The sequence below is a fragment of the Gobio gobio genome (genome assembly GCF_949357685.1).
Source record: "Gobio gobio genome assembly, chromosome: 20".
NCBI lineage: Eukaryota > Metazoa > Chordata > Actinopteri > Cypriniformes > Gobionidae > Gobio > Gobio gobio.
The window spans coordinates 6,018,270-6,036,607 of NC_137113.1; the positions used below are offsets into that span (position 1 = coordinate 6,018,270).

The 18,338-nt window shown below is 38.1% G+C and overlaps 1 protein-coding gene across 1 annotated transcript in view; it reads left to right on the forward strand.

The window, feature by feature from the left end:
• LOC307143667 (PH and SEC7 domain-containing protein 1) overlaps positions 1-18,338 on the forward strand; it is a gene marked incomplete at its 5' end in the record, with an annotated part of 78,754 nt that overhangs the window by 41,470 nt on the left and 18,946 nt on the right. Inside the window, one exon of the mRNA XM_079845400.1 lies at positions 5,160-5,203. Coding sequence (XP_079701526.1) covers positions 5,160-5,203 — 44 coding nt within the window. The remainder of the gene's footprint in view (positions 1-5,159; positions 5,204-18,338) is intronic.

The window sequence follows — 18,338 nt, forward strand, 5'->3', positions numbered from 1 at the left end:
TTGGAGCACTTTTGATAGAGACTGACCACTGCAGACCGGGAACACCCCACAAGAGCTGCAGTTTTGGAGATGCTCTGACCCAGTCGTCTAGAAATCACAATTTGTCCCTTGTCAAACTCGCTCAAATCCTTACGCTTGTCCATTTTTCCTGCTTCTAACCCATCAACTCTGAGGACAAAATGTTCACTTGCTGCTTAATATATCCCACCCACTAACAGGTGCCGTGATGAAGAGATCATCAGTGTTATTCACTTCACCATCATAATGTCATGCCTGATCAGTGTATATACATATATATATGTGTGTGTGTTATATTTAGAGTGTAGGTGTATTTATAGCTTTTTATAAGGGCCAAAAGTAAATCTAAATTTATTATAAAACCGGTCCAGAAGGTCATACTGTATTTCACTCCAAAAGGAATTAAACTCTTTGCTGAAATGCCAAAAATTAATAATTAATACATATAATTTGATTCTTTTTTTCTTTTGATGTTGGTGTGAAATGTGATCTGGAGGTGTTTTAATAAGCATGTCGCGTCTCGTCTCAGTGCTTTTTTTATAGACTGCGTTTTTATAGACTATTCACCAGTCACACATGTAGTTTTATGATGTTCTTTGTGTTCATCTCTCTCCCATAATTCCATAATTCCATGTTCTCTCCCTCTCTATCCCACCTCTGAGGACAAGTGCTGAATGTTAATCAGCATTCAAAGTAAAGCAAGCCGTGTGTGTGTGTGTGTGTGTTTGGGAGAGCTGGATCGCTGTGATTGGCTGCCTGAAACCTGAGGGGGGAGAGAGAGAGAATGAGCGAGCGAGAGAGAGAGAGAGAGAGAGCTTGCAGCCTCCTTCCAGTCTCTCTGAGATTTAGAGACTTTCCATCTGCGGAGCCTGAAAGATAAAACAGACGGCAGACAGCAAACACAGGACGGCGCGAGGCAGTGGGCATTTTCAGATCATCCGTGGACACGTACCTGCGACTCTGTGACGGCTGGAGGGAGACCGTATCCACACACACGGACCAAAAGATCCATCAGATCTATCAGGACAGATGGAGCCCAGATGGACCGATAGATAAACCAATGCAAAGAGGATCTTTTGAAACCCTTTCCAGGTTGTATAACAAGGAAACACATCCACCTGAATAGAACGTCAGAAGCAACAGGCTCACAGATCCTTCATATCCTCTCAATCTGGGATTGTTTGGCTGATTTTGGGACACCGTTTGGAGCCGGTACAGGTGTGGGGATTCCTGTGTGTTATCGGACGAGCTGACCGCCTCTGTTTGTGTGAGGGCGGTTCATGTTATAGCCGGTTTCTGCTCGCCTCATTCCATCTGTCAGATCCTGGCTGTTCTTTCACACTTCTGAAAGCTTCGCTTGCCATCTGTGGCATCACTGTGTGTGTGTGTGTGTGTGTGGCACTCACTGGTGCATGGGCAATGTTTGGCTTGTAGAAGTTGGCCCGATGGTGTGTGTGTGTAAGCGGCTACTACATGTGTTCATGAGTCCGTGAGGGAAATATCGTGTTTTGCTCTAACACACTCTGGTTTCAGTGGTTTCCATCGAGCAGCGTCTCACAAACGTAACGTGGAGTGTGTGATGCATTGCTGAACGTTTCATGTTTGAGATTTCGGTATTTTTACGCCATTCTCAAGCCAAATATCCCGTTTTAAGTGTGAAGTTTGAGCGCAAAGACCGCGAATCTGTGCTGGGCTTACAAATTTGACCCTTATTTTCCTCACCAAAGCACTTGGATTAGGTCCTTCATTTGTAAATTGGAGTTACCTCGTCCCTTTGTGGAAGAAGACGTGCTGGGTTTTCTCATGTTGAAGATATCCTGTTGAATATTTGATGAAAACTCTCTTTGAGATCTAAACCCCACCTGGAGTTAATTATTTCCCATAGTGCACTGCGTTCTGGAGCATGATTGGAGTGAACAGTCTGCACTCGGCCGGGCGCTTGCGCTCGCGTTCGCTCTGCTCGGTCCGATACGGGCGAGATTTTCGCATGATGGACCCCTTCCGTTACCCACGAACGCCCCGATCCCGATCGCTCAAACCTCTGGTGTTCCCGGACCTCCTGGGAAAAGCTCAAGATGGACAGAACCACCCGCAGGCCCGCAAGAGGAAGAGGGTAACCCCGTCTCCAATCACTTCCCCACTCATCTGCTCATCTGTCGTTTGTTTGCTGCCCCAACGGCCAAAAAATGACACGCATTATTGTTCTGACACAATTCTGAGTAGGTTTTAAAGGGATAGTTCACCGCAAAATGAGTTGTTCCAAACCTGTATGAGTTTCTTCTATTAAATGTTTGTAACCAGACAGTTGACGGCACTCATTGACTTCCATAGTAGGAAAACAATACTATCAACTGTCTGGTTGCCAAAATATCTTCTTTAATGCTCAACAGAACAAAGAAACTCATACAGGTTTGGAACAATTTGAAAGTGAGCAAATGATGACGAAACTATCCCTTTAAAGACCTTATGGAAGAGTAGAGAATAGAGTCACATGAACTAAACACTCGGGTTAAAAATAACCCAAGTTGGGTTGAAAATGGACTAACCCAGCAATTGGGTTGTTTTAACCCAGCGGTTGGGTTAAATGTTTGCTTAAAACAACCCAATCGCTGGGTTAAAACACCCCAATTGCTGGGTTAGTCTATTTTCAGCCCAACTTTGGTTATTTTTAACCCAGCATTTTTTAGAGTGAAGGTGGGGGGAGGGTACATTTTTTATTCCAAATGTAAAGTATATTCACCTTTTAAAACTGTTTTGAAGGAATAAAGTCAGCATACGTTGAGTTCTCAGTTTAGTACAGAGCTCAACAAATGCTGATTTTATTCCTTCAAAACTAAAAAAATAACCCAAGTTGGGTTGAAAATGGACTAACCCAGCAATTGGGTTATTTTTAACCCAGCATTTTTTAGAGTGTACACGCTAAATAATGAAAGTTCCTTTATTGGCATTGATGGTTCCATAAAGAACAGAACATTCCACAACAGATTCTTCAAAGTGGAAAAAAGATTCTTTAGATTATTCAAATGTTAAAGAAAAACTTAAAGAGTTCACCCAAAAATGAGAATTCCGTCATTAATTACTCTCCCTCATGTCATTCGTTCATCTTCGGGAACGCAAATGAAGATCTTTTTGATGAAATCTGAGAGCTCCCTCATTATTGGCAGCTACGCAAACACATTCACACTTCAAAAAGTTCATAAAGAGATCATTAAACTAATCCGTATAAATTGAGCGATTTAGTCCTATACATTTCGGGTATATAAAGCAATCGTGTGAGTAATTAATAATAGAATTTTCACTTTTGCGTGAACTGTCTCTTTAAGAACTGTTCACTGAAAGATTCTTTGGGGAACCAAGAATGGTTCTTCTATGGAATCGCTGCAAAAACACCCCCTTTATTTTTAGGAATGCAGCTGAAGTTGTGTCTGAAATGAGCATTTGTTGGGAGAGGCTGTTTGTTTTGCCTTGAGGGACTGAGAGAGTAAATCTGCACATTAGTTGTTGATGCTGAGGTTTGTCTTTTCTAGATGAAAGGACATATAGAGTGAATAATATGCTTATTAGAGACCCTCACACATGTTCATCTTACCGTCTAAATTAGGACATACTACAGACTTTTATTGCGTTTAAATGTCATTATTATCCCTAACCCAAACCAAACGTTGCATTTTTAGAGTTTAGAATCACATGTATTTAATGAATGAGTTGTTATGGTTGAGGATGTCCTCAAATGGATGTTTTATGGAGTATAGGGACACTGTTTGACTTTGATTAGATAATTAATTTGCTAACACAGGATTCCACAGTGACGCAGGTGTTTTTACCACTGACATCCACACAGACTCGTCATTTACACTAATGATGTTAATTAAGTGCTAATCATCAGTGGGAAACTATGGCCATAGCTTACAGCCTTCTGTGATTTATTTCTGTGTTTTATGAATCGCTTTTATTAAAAGAGAAGCTATTATTTATTTTATATATGATCCTTTTTATTTTATATTTTGTTTCTCTTTTATTTTATATTATTTTTGTTTTCTTCTATCTATATATTTCATTTATTAATGATATTTCTATTTTATTTATTTATTCATTAAAAGAGAATATATTATTTAATTTATATATTTTTCTATATATATATATATATATATATATATATATATATATATATATATATATATATATATATATATATATATATATATATATACATAAACTTCCTTTTTATTTGTAAATTATTTATTTTTTATTTTATATTGTTTCTATTTTATTTTATATTATCTTTTATTTATTTGTTTATATTGTTTTTATTTATTTATTAAAAGAGAAGCTATTATTTATTTATTTGATTTTTTTATCTATTTGATTTTATCTATTTTTATTTTATATTATTTTCTTTTAATTTAATTTATTTATTAATTAAAATAGAAGCTATTATTTATTTTTATGTTTTTCTATTTTATACTATATTTCTATTTTATTTATTTATTTATTTATTAAAAGAGAAGATATTATTTATTTTTATGTTTTTCTATTTTATTTTATACTATATTTCTATTTGATTTATTTATTTATTAAAAGAGAAGCTATTATTTATTTATTATTTATATTTTATATGATTTCCTTTTATTTTTTATAATTTCTTTTTTCCTTTTATATTTCTATTTTTTATTTAATTTTTTTATTAAAAGATATATTTTTTTTTTTCTATTTTATTTTATACATTTTTTATTTTATATTATTTCCTTTTTATTTTATATTATGTTCTATTTTATTTTTTTTCTATTTTATTTTTTTCTAGTTTTGCCCCTATATAAAATATAAAATGTTTAGATTGTAGAGTTAAATTAATGCTGATTATTAAGTATTGATTACTTAATTCCTAATTATCAGTAAAGCATGAACAGTTGTATTGTTGTGAAGTGATGGCCAGTATGACTTTGCAACTATGTTTGAGTCAAATGTGTCTATTTTTAGGGGTCTGTCATCTCTCACGGCCTGAATATGATGCCAGTTACAGCAGAATATATATGATGCAACTCATACGCACCCTCTGAAACCAAACTCACAGTCATTCACAGCTTAGGTGTGTGTGTGTGTGTGTGTGTGTTACTGACTGTACTCTCTCTCTCTTTCCGCAGGCCCTGTATAACTCTATTAAAAATGAAAAGCTGCAGTGGACAATGTAAGTGTGTTTTCTTCCTGCTTTCACTGATAATAACTGGAAGGTTTTACAGTAGATGCAATGTGCTACTACCAATCTACCCACATAAAAACACGAGGCAACTAATTCTGAGCGCCCTTACTGAACGCATTACCATGGTAACCATAGTTTCCTCCAAAATAGCGCACTCACTGTCACTGTTGTAAAATCTGTAACTGTATACAGTCACAGTATTTGCTCATGCAAAAGTTGCGGTACCAAACAGATGCCAAGGCGTTCTCGTTGGTCAGCGTGTTGAAAACTCAGTTTATTCGAATCGCATATAAAATGTCCACATTGCACAAACTAATAAACTTAATATGATACATATTTATTCAAACGGGATCTCTGCATACTAGTTGCATCTATTTGGTTTATATTTAAATATTTATGTTTTAATATTGCTTGGAATCAGCATAAATCTGAACACGAAAGCATGATTAAAATACGGCTGTGGATATTCAAGCCGTATTCGGTTTGTTAAAATGCAAAAAAAAATCAGTTTATTAGTTTCAATTACAGAAATCATATCCGTTTCATTTATGCATGACTGACAATTATGCATCACAATACGTTTATTATTTTGTTTATGTTGAAACCGTGTGAATGAATGGAAATTGTATATGCATTTCAAATACATAATCATAAATCGTATGATTTTGTGGTGTCTAGATATTCAGTGCAAGACTATCAGATTGATATATGTGTCCATTTTATGGTCTAGCAGGCTGAGTGCATGTTTGATGGCTTGGAAAGCAATGTCAGTGTTTAATAGTGATGCTTTATAGCTGTAATAATTATGATATGATTGCCATTGTAAATGTTCATGAGGCTGCAATCACAGGGAAATAGCTCCAAATAGTGAAACAAAAGCAGGTTTCAGGCCATATATGTGAGTTGTTTGCTAGAAACAATAGTGTGTCAGCTGGCTATTCTCTCTCTGTCTATATTCACACTCGCCAATTAAAAGACCCTGGCTTCCTGAGCGCCGTTGCTATGGTTACGGCTCCATGGATACCGCTGCATAGTTACCGCTCGTCTCCGTTCTGTCGATATGAATTCACCCCCTCTCCCTCTCTCTCTCTCTCTCTCTCACACACACACACACACAGAGAGAGAGAGCCCTAACCTTGTTCTCATCCACGCGCCCACACACACACACGCCAGAACGCTCTTGAAAGGGTCCCGTTCGCATCCTGAGCAAAGGTGAACCCACAGACTCCTACTGCAGCTCCCAAAATAGCCTCATCCGTCCCTCCCTGAGCTCATGAACAAGAGCGCAGCAGAGAAACGCCGCTTCACCCGCATCCAGCGGCTCAAACTTTCCTTCTGGGATCTTGTACATCTGTACAATTTGTACAATCTGTTACATTTTTGTGCCTTGCAAACTGAATCTTTAGGTTTCTGTGGTGCATTGAACATTATTTTTATAAATGCACTTCTAGCTGGCTGGCATAGATTCGTTTTTGTCAAAATTGTGAGAATGACTTTATAGTCTTGGACACATTGGGTCAACAAATCTGTATTATTTTGCATTTGATGTCTTTGTTGTCTAGCAAAAGCTTGTATTAATATATAGCTGCCATAATAGATACATTCTGATTGGTCAATGGTGTGTTTGAGCTAGAGCTGCCCCCTAATAGTCCACTAACCGTTATTCGACTAGAAGAGGCTTGGTCTACCAAAATTTTATTAGTCGTTTAGTTGTAGAAAAAAAACGAAAATCACGCAGCCTGTGACGGACAGGAAAACCAAACATTCGCCCATCATCCATCGAACTTAAATATGGCTTATCACTTGAAACATGTAAGTAGTAGCAAACTGTACAAGTCTGCTCACTCTAACATTAACCTAGTTAATGTGTGCTATTATATAGGCGCATACACTATATTGCCAAAAGTTTTGGGACGCCTGCCTTTACATGAACTTTAATGGCATCCCATTCTTAATCCGTCGGGTTTAATATGGAGTCGGCCCACCCTTTGCAGCTCTAACAGCTTCAACTCTTCTGGGAAGGCTTTCACACAAGGTTTAGGAGTGTGTTTAACCAGCAGCCATATCACCCTGTTGACCAAGACTGGTTTCCCACTGAAGCTAAGAAGGGCTGAGCCTGGTCAGTACCTGGATGGGAGACCAACTGGGAAAACTAGGTTGCTGCTGGTAGATGTGTTAGTGAGGCCAGCAGGGGGCGCTCACACTGTGGTCTGTGTGGGTCCTAACACCCCAGTATAGTGATGGGGACACTATACTGGAACAAGCACCGTCCTTCGGATGAGACGTTAAACCGAGGTCCTGACTCTCTGTGGACATTAAAAATCCCAGGATGCCCTTCGATAAAGAGTAGGGGTGTAACCCCGGCATCCTGGCCAAATTTGCCCATTGGCCCCTGTCCATCATGGCCTCCTAATCATCCCCATATACAATTGGCTTCATCACTCTGTCTCCTCTCCACCAATCAGCTGGTGTGTGGTGGGCGTTCTGGTGCAATATGGCTGCCGCCGCATCATCCAGGTGGCGCTGCTCATTGGTAATGGGTGAGGAGATTCCCCCTTCTATGCAAAGCGCTTTGAGTGCCCCTGAAAAGCGCTATACAGGGAGTGCAGAATTATTAGGCACGTTGATTTTCTGATCATATTTTTTTTCCAGGCACATTTGACCAATTCCAAACCACAGTAATACTAATAACTACTATTGATTTAGTATTTAATAATGTATAAGTGATATATAATTGTTCATGAAGGCTGGAAATGAAAATCACCTTATATTCAGGTGTGCAGAATTATTAGGCATGTTTTCTTTTACAGATAAATTGAGCCAAAAAAGAGATTTAACTCAGACTGAAAAGTCAAAAAGTATTAAATGCCCATGAGAAGGATGCAATACTAATGCAATACTAGACATTGCAGTTAAGGCATGACCATTGGACAGTGAAATGCTCGTTGGGTCAGCAGGATCTGACAAAAACTTGAAAAAAAATTGAAGAATTCATCTTCCAGAATCTGGCAGTACGTTTTGAGAGTTCATTTTTAGTCCATCTCTGCAAAACGGACTTCAGGATGGACTAAAATTAACTCCCAAAACGTACTGCCAGATTCTGGAAGATGAATTCTTCAAACAGTGGTACTAGAGGATGTGGTGCTGGTCCTTCAAGAGTCACTCTCAACCTATCTGTCCATAAAGCCTATAAAAAAACCTTCTTCATGTATTTTACAACACTTCAGCTTGTGATTCTTATCTAGTGGGGGTCATTTTTTAGGATTTTTTACCTAACTGAAGTCTCTGAGATCCTGACACCTTGCACTTCTGGAGACTCCAGGTAGGTTGCAGCTCTGGAAAATGGTGGCGCTGGAGACTAAAGGGTTCCTGATGGTTTCACCCTTAATTCTTCACCTTAATTCTTAATTCTTTTGCAGTTAACAGGTGTCTTTTCTTCACCACCTGATTTTGTCAGATCCTGCTGACCCAACGAGCATTTCACTGTCCAATGGTCATGCCTTAACTGCAATGTCTAGTATTGCATTAGTATTGCATCCTTCTCATGGGCATTTAATACTTTTTGACTTTTCAGTCTGAGTTAAATCTCTTTTTTGGCTCAATTTATCTGTAAAAGAAAACATGCCTAATAATTCTGCACACCTGAATATAAGGTGATTTTCATTTCCAGCCTTCATGAACAATTATATATCACTTATACATTATTAAATACTAAATCAATAGTAGTTATTAGGATTACTGTGGTTTGGAATTGGTCAAATGTGCCTGGAAAAAAAATATGATCAGAAAATCAACGTGCCTAATAATTCTGCACTCCCTGTATAAATGTAACAAATTATTAATTTATGGAAATTTTTGATGCATTTGTGAGGTCAGGCACTGATGTTGGACTAGAAGGCCTGGCTCGCAGTCTCCGCTCTAATTCATTGCAAAGGTGTTAAGGTCAGGACTCTGCGCAGGCCAGTCAAGTTCCTCCACACCAAATTCGCTCATCCACGTCTTCATGGACCGACGCTTTGTGCACTAATGCGCAGTCATGTTGGAACAAGAAGGGGCCAAAGTTGGGAGCATGTCCAAAATGTCTTGGTATGCTGAAGCATTAAGAGTTCCTTTTACTGGAACTAAGGGGCCAAGCCCAACCCCTGAAAAACAACCCCACACATAATCCCCCCTCCACCAACTTTACACTTGGCACAATGCAGTCAGGCAAGTCCCGTTCTCCTGGCAACCGCCAAACCCAGACTCGTCCATGGGATTGCCAGACAGAGAAGCGTGATTGGTCACTCCAGAGAACACGTCTCACTGCTCTCTAGAGTCCAGTGCCGGCGCGCTTTACCCCACTGCATCCGGCGCTTTGCATTGCACTTGGTGATGTAAGGCTTGGATGAGCTGCTCGACCATGGAAACCCATTCCATGAAGCTCTACACACTGTTCTTGAGCTCATCTGAAGGCCACATGAAGTTCTGAGGTCTGGAGCTAATGACTCTGCAGAAAGTTGGCGACTTCTGCGCACCGTGACCCTCAGCATGCGCTGACCCCGCTCTGTGATTTTACGTGGCTGAGTTTCTTTTGTTCCCAATTGCTTCCACTATGTTATAACACCACTAACAGTTGAGAGTGGAATATTTAGTAGTGAGGAAATTTCACGAATGGACTTATTGCACAGGTGGCAACCAATCACGGCACCACGCTGAGAGCGACCCGTTCTTTCACAAATGTTTGTAGAAGCGTCTGCATGCCTAGTGCTTGATTTATACACCTGTGGCCATGAAGTGATTGGAACACATGAATTCAATGATTTGGAGGGGTGTCCCAATACTTCTGGCAATATTGTGTATCTGTGTTTGTGTGGAGAGCGCACTTACTGCATGACACACAGGCGCCGGCGCCCTCACTTACATTTACTTTAAATACTCTGTCATCTATAGAAAGATTGAAATGTCTACTTTTAAATGAACCAATTCAAGTGGAAAACAAATATTCTCAGATTATGTAATCCTGGAACGTGCATATAGGCATGCATCGTTGACTTGGGGCCCTATCATACACCCGGCGCAATGCAACGGCAGGTGTTTTTTGCTAGTTTCAGCCCGATGCAGTTTCATGTCCAGAAAACCATGTCTGAAAACCAGGTGTGTTCAGGCGCATTGTTGGCGTGTTGCTATTTTGAGGAACTGAAAACGAATGCGCCATTGACCAACAAAAACCTGGTCTAAAGTCAATAGCGCAGTATTTTTTGTGTTATAGGGCGCGTTAATAATATGCATCTAAGGCTGGTGCACAACGAGCATACACTCTTCTTATCACACAAACAGGGACGCGCAGCAGCACACAAACATGTTTAAATATTAAAAATAAAAGGATTCCTCTCTGGAGAAGCGTTCAGTCTTTCTGCTCGCAAATTCCGCTCACATGTAAATAGCGAATCCGGGAATGGGAGATGTGACTCTGATTGGTTTATTGCTCGTTACGCCCAAAACACACCCATGACTCATTAAGAGACTAGATACAACCCTTTTAGACCATGTGCCTAGTGGCCGACCGCTTCTTCCATCGTTAAACTAGCAAAAGTGGATTCGGAGACGCCCTAAGAGCACCTGCGCCGTGCGCTTCAGACCATGAGCTCAGATCATTCAAATAGGGACCTTAATCTCTGCAGCCGAAAACACAGAAAACATTATCAATAAATTATTAAAATATTTACAGTCTCCAGTCTCCACGCCACATTGATAATCATTATGTTTGCAGGCGAGCTTTATGTGTGCGTTTGAACGCTGTTATATATAGGCAATTAAAGGCTCATTATTATGATTTATGGCTTATTAATATAAACGCCCTTCTACTAGTCGACTAGAAACATCTTTAGTCGAGGGCAGCCCTAGTTTGAGCAGTAAAATATTTTTGTATAATGAGTGCTAAACTCAGTCTTTTCGCATCAGTGCACTTTAGACTTGACTCCCAACAGTGACTAATGACTGGCAGAGTTAAAGAGGTCTGGAAAAGTGTTAGTTCACCATTACATGAAGGCCTTAAAAAGGATTAAATCAGAGCAGAACATCTTAAATTCACAAAGTCATGGCATTAAATGGTGCATACATTGCTAAAAATTATATATTCCACAATTCCACATTTTTGTCTCGTCTTCCAATGCAAATATCTAAACATCTTTAAATCTAAATACATTTACTTGAGATGCATATGTAAAAAACGTACAAATATCTATCAATGAGTTCTGAAAACTTTCCTTTGAGTTAAACAACTCCTTAAGCTTCATGAGCACGTGCACGGGTTGAAGCGCTATTTTTAGCACGAGTGTAATGTTTGTTAATAGATTTAACGTAAAAAAACATCATTAATCTTGACAAACTATATATCATTCTAAAGGTCTAAACCTCAAGCATCGAGGACAGACCACTGTTTTTCAATGAAAAGCTTATAACGGCTGTATTTTTGCATGAATGTAAGCAATACACATCAAAACAATTGATAAGAAAAAAAGAGCACATACCGTAGTTTCCTAATTACGAGCCACACACGCATCCAGTGCTAAAAGTTTCCAGAATGAATGGAAAGGTGAGGGTCCACTGAATAACATCCCATAGAGCATTTTAATCCAACGAAACAATAACGGTGTAATATTGATGGTTAATCCTTTGTTTACATCGCATTTCCGCGGAGCGGAGTATCATACTAGACTGTTATGCAATAAAATAATGCACCAAAAACCGTCTCCCGGTAGCATAAAGTGGCATGGGTTTAAAGCTTAGAATGTTACGAACATATTACAACTAACCCCACTCAAAAACATGCAAAGATAGCCGCGATATAGTCAAAAATATCCAACTATTGCACTCGTTTTATCTGATGTCATGACGTGCTCATCCAATGATAATGTCTGTTTATCTGGAGCCAATAAAAGCATTGAATCGTCATGACTGACAGAAAATGTAGCCAATGAACACACGATTCCAACGAGACCTCTCATGTGTGTATTTGTCACATGGGCGTGAATATTTATTCATTTGAATGTGGCGCGCTCTCCCACGAGAGGCTGAGACAAGTCTGTGTGACTGTGACACACACACACACACCCCTCCCCGGCGTCTGACAGCTAAAGCTAACGGGCTAGTACAGACGGTCTCTTTGTAGTAACTGTTTGCTAATCTTACTAACTGGACGGAATTTATTATCCAATGGATCGTCAAAAGAAGTTTGTATTGTGCTGAAGATGCTTTATTTGAGCTCACTCGAAGCAGCGATGTGGAAAACCAATGAGGAGAGTCAAGACAGCGATGACGGTGCTTGTTGACAGAGAAGTTGATCCAATAACATACCGGTGAGTTGCTATGTGTAGTTGTTTATGTATATTGAGAATGTGTGTGAGAATGTATTTATTTTATTGTTTCTGTGTGCTAGAAAAAATGCAATATACCAGTATGCATTATACATATGCTGATATTTTGCATTTTTCCTAGCACACATGGGGAAAAAGTATAAATAATTTTTCCCCATGTGTGTGTAAATAAAACATATATATATATAACACATGTAATTGTTTTTATATATATATAGAGACTGTATTTATTTTATGTTTTTCCTGTGTGCTAGAAAAATTACAATATACCAGTATAGATTATATATATACTGATATTTAGCATTTTTTCTAGCACACACAGAAAAAAAAAATATATATATATATATATATATATATATAATATATAAAATGCATTTTTTCCCCTATGCTACAAAAAACGAATTGACGAAAAAAGAAAAGTTCTGGACGGCCGACCATCTGTGTGATTGTTGAATGCTCACTGTATAGCCGGCCGTTAGATTGATTGTAGGGCTGTGTGAGAATGTATAGGTGGCCGTCAATATGAATGCTCACTGTATGGCCGGCCGTTAGATTGATGCTTGGGCTGTGTGAGAATGTATAGGTGGCCATCAATATGAATGCTGTCTAACCGACTGCCCATCAGTTTCATTGTTCATGGGATGGCCTGTAATTAGAGTGAATGATGACAGTGTGATTGTTGATTGAATGGGCAAACTATACAGAAATAGGACATGCAGTGCTAATTCTCTTTCCTTTCCTTGCCATTCTACAGGCATCAGGTTGAGTCTTCAGATGAGCTATGGCATCCAAGCACCAGCCAACCAGCAGAAAAGAGAAGAACGCTTTCAGATTCTTCAAGATCTGCACTTGCTGTTGTAGACCTGAATCCGCCAGTAAAAGGCCAGTAAATTTTTTTTTTTTTACATTTGCAAATTGTGTGTGTTTTTATAGCTATATATTTATATTATATTGTTATTTATATTACTAGTTATATTTATAGTTATTATACTTATATTACTTGTTGTATTTTCAGTTGCAAAGAAGTTTAGCTCTTTTTTATTAATATTTCATTTTTATTATATTTTTATAAGTTCTGTTGTACAAATAAATCACTAATACAAAGTCTTATGTTTCTGCCTATTATTTTATAGTTGAAAAAGCATTCAAGCATCATATATGATGGCTAAAACAGCTTGCAGTACACTTCATAACATTAGGTTATCAAGTCTCCTGTAGGTTTCTTGGCACCTGGACATATTCTTAGAAAAAAGCATGCAGGAACCCCATTTTTCATGATATCTTCGTCAAATTTTAAATATAAACTGATGAGACTTTTGCCTTTCAATTCATTAACTAACTGGATTCCTCCAGGCTTATTTTCATATATTTTTACATCAAATAATAAAGTGTTCATTGTAGCACAAATCATCTTCAAGACACTTCAACTTCTATAACTGTTTGTCTTTCTAAGTTTTTTTCTACTTTAATGTTTGGGTAATAAACTGTAAAGTGTCTTCTTTTTAAAGATGTCTAAATTGTGCATGTAGTGCAAATTGTTCAGCAACTGCAATTGTTTTAGTTGGGAGATGTCATTTCTGGGGATGTGCCTCAAGCAGGCGGAGGGAGAAATGGAACAGACATAGTCTTGGAAAAAAGCTTGCAGGAACCACATTTTTCATTATATCTTCCTCAAACTTGAAATATAAACTGATAAGTCGTGTGGCTTTCAATCCATAACTGAACTGGATTCCTCCAGGTCTATTTTCATATATTTTTACATGAAATAATACAACATTCTGTGTAGTGCAAATAATTTTTGAGGCATTTCAACTATTATAATTTTTTATCTGTTTGAGAATTATCAACTCTGATTGCTTTTTAGTAGAGTCCCAAGTGTCTTCTTTCCAAAGATACCTTAATTGTGCCTGTAGCACACTGTTCTCAGGAGCTATAATTGTTTTAATTCAGGTAGGTCGTTTTCAGCTGTGAGCCCCAAAGTGGGGTTGCAGTTTAACAGGTTAAGTTTTTATTTTTCGGAGCTCATTGGCAGATATTTATGGAAGTTTGTTTCCGCCACAGAATAAAAAATAAAAAAGGTAATTGCAAGTTTACATCTCACAATTCTGAGATTACTCAAAATTTCAAAAAGTCAAGTTTCTGATCAAATGAAATTGCAAGTTATAAAGTCAGAATTGTGAGTGTTCGCAATCTTTTTTCCCCATTAGAATTGGACTTTATAACTCGTAATTGCGACTTTATATCTGAGAAAAAAATGTAAACTCGCGATTGTGAGATAAAAAGTTGCAATTATCTTTTAAAATGTTTTGTTCTGTGGCAGAAACAAAGTTCCATACATATTTGTTCTTGTTTTAATCATAAACTCACTTAATTTTGATCAATTTCACAGAATTTGCCATTTTGTATCTCCAGTAAATGTGTCTTGATTTAAGAATCTTTAGACATTTTCACTAGAAAACAAGACAAAAAAACATTCACATATTTATCTGAAGATACAGTAAAGGTTATTCCCATATTCTGTTGGTTGGGAGAATATTAAAGCAGCTACTTTGTAAAATGAATAAAAAGTGATGGATATCTGTTGGAAGTTGTATTTTCAAACTCTGAAGTATTGCTAATGCATACTCAGTTTTGGGGAAAGTTACTTTGAAAAGTAATGCATTACAATATTGTGTTACTCCCTTAAAAAGTAACTTATTGAGTTACTTAGTTACTCTTTAAGAAAAGTAATGCGTTACGTTACTTTTGCGTTACTTTTTCTCACCTGGGCTGGGCTTGTTTTTGTTTTTGTTTATAACAAAAAAGTTATATTTTTGTGCAACGGTAAAGACCTTTTCATACCAAAATTGAAATAATAAGCCTTTCGAATTCGAAAATGCGAATTCACACATGAACAGTAGAGGGCGCAGCTCTGCTGTGCTGCCATTCTGGATAATGGTAGAATAAGATGCAGGAGAAAAAAGTTTTACCAATAAAAATAAAAAATCTAGTAATTTTCATCATCAAAGGTCAGCAGCAAGACATTGGTAAATTAAATATAAAGGTAGATTTGGCATAAAAATAGTTGTTTTATTTAACATTTAAATAAATAAATGATTGGAGTTTTGCATAGTATTCTGATTTTACATTTGACTGATTTTATTCATTTTGAGGAGTACAGAATAGTCTGGAACTACAATAACCATCATGTTTACACACAACGCCTCTGCACGTATTTTTCTCAACATGGGGGCAGGAGAGCTGTCAGTCAAATTAATGTGAAAAAGTAACTTGCGTTACTTTTTTGAAAAGTAACTCAGATATTTTGTTGTAAATTTGAAAAGTAATGCGTTACTTTACTAGTTACTTGGAAAAAGTAATATTATTATGTAACTCAAGTTACTTGTAATGTGTTACCCCCAACACTGTGCATACTCATGGGGCCCTATCTTGCACCCAGCGCAATTGACTTTGTACACCGACGCATGTGTCATTCCTATTTTGCACCCGCGCAAAGCGCGCTTTTCCCTCCACAGAAGCACGTCGCTAAACTAGTGAATGAACTTGCGCTCCCTGGGCGGTTCAGAGCAAAAAAGGAGGCGTGTTCCGGCGCAAACAATGGTGCTATTTTGCTGTTCCATTAAAGGGGCTATATGCGTTTTTCTGAAATTTAAACTCGCGACTGACACCTGTGGCCAAAAAACAGAACTGCTCTCATTTTCTGCTCGCTCTCGCAGCGGTGGTGACGTCACATCCGCAGACAGCGCGGGAAAAGACGACCCGCCAGAAAATAGGAAAAATAGGATACAGGCTTATAGGTGCACCCACTGTGAGCGGACAAGGTGTCAGTATGCTCATCAGGAGATGTTTGAGTCATAAATGGTAAAATAAAAAGGCTATTGTTACGTTTATTTTGGGGGAAAAGTTGCATATAGCCCCTTTAAACAATTGCGCCACTGACCAGAAAAAACCTAGTCTAAAGTCAGTGGCGCGTTGCGCGTTGTTCATTATGCTATTTTAAGGGCGCATGCTTGACCATAATGTATAGCGTGCACAACGCGCATACACTTTGCTCATGTAATCTACACAGATGCAACAGTTATTTTTGCAAATCATAAATTGTTACACTAAAAAAATATTAACACATGAGATGACGGAAATCATTGTGGTGTGCCACGAAGATGTGAAAAAATAGGCATAAATCTAGCTTACAAATGATTCAGGCTAATTGTAATAATTAAGGATAAGACCTGTTTGCCCAATAGTGGCAAGACATATATGTATATAAGGACATCTGACAAATTGGTTTGTCTGTCAAGAACCAGGAAAAAAAATCGACTGAAAAACTGAAAAAACTGAAAGACTGAAAAAAAAAAAAGACTGTGAAATCACCTTTACCATAATGTACAACATTACAACTTCACTTCTCTGTCTTTCACTGCTCTTACAAGCATTTCAGTCTCCTCGGCTGTGAACCGCTCCTGGCGTGCGCCTGGTAAATACGCCATAATAATAGCAATCCATAATGGAACTTGCGCACCTGCTTTTACAGGGAATGTTGGATGACGCTCGGATTGGTTTATTCACGTTACGCCCAAACCACACCTATGAATAATGAAGCTACTTCAGACCAACCCATTTTAGATTTGCGCCGGGCGCAAGAGCCATTTATCCCGCCGGGAAAATAGCAACAGCGCCGAGACCCGCCCACAAAGTTACTTGCGCTTCGCGGTTTGACACTTGCGTTTCAGATCGTTAAAATAGGGCCCTTAGTGTTTCTCCTTAGACGTTTACATTTAGAGAACATATTGACGTATTGTGTTCCCTTCAATTTTAATCTTTAAAGTTTCTTTACTTGGTCTTAAAGTCTTACTTTTACCTTCATAAAACCTGGACTGAAGTAAAAGTCGTTTTATATAAAGGCTATATGTTAATATTTGAATACAGTTGCAGTGTTCATCTTGTAGGCTGTTTGTGTTCTATGTGGTAATGGACTCTTTTTATTAACAGAAGTTTTAATATATTTAATGTCCATTTATTTATTTGGTGAGTTACCATCTAATAAGTGGGGCAATATTCAGCGAGACGGTCATTATCACACACACAAAAAAAACCTTTAGGATTGTTAAAACGTTTTCTTTTGGGAATCTTACTTTACTTTGTGATAGCTGACTGTACACTACCGTTCAGAAGTTTGGGCTATATTTGTGAAATACACCAAATCAGGCATAACATTATGACCACATATATAGAAACATTTATGATTATTATCAACGTTGTGCTGCTTCATATTTTTGTGGGAACACCAGCAGAAGGAACCCGCCGTTCCTCAGCCAGGAGTGTTAATGAATTGTAATTACCCGACTCTTGTGCTCTGCATTCATCACACTCTCATGAAATGATCAATATTCAAGTGATTTTCCCCCTCTGAGAGGAAGGAAAAGAAGAGAGACTGGGACAGATTCTAGAGAGATGGAAAGGGCTGAGGAGGAGGAATGAAGCTGTTCACTGACACTGAGGAGAAACACAGGACAGTCAGACGCGTGCAGACATGTTCAGTTCCACTCGCAGCTGCTGTTGAGCTCCATCACTCGTAAGAATGATCCCGAGAGATGGACATTTACATTGTGAGAGGAGGAGAGTTTACAGTGTGTGAGTGTGTGTTTACAGTGTGTTAGAGAGCTGGTGGTGTGTGCGCGTGTGTGTGTGTTTACAGTGTGTTAGAGAGCTTGTGGTGTGTATGTGTTTACAGTGTGTTAGAAAGCTTGTGCTGTGTGTGTGTGTGTGTG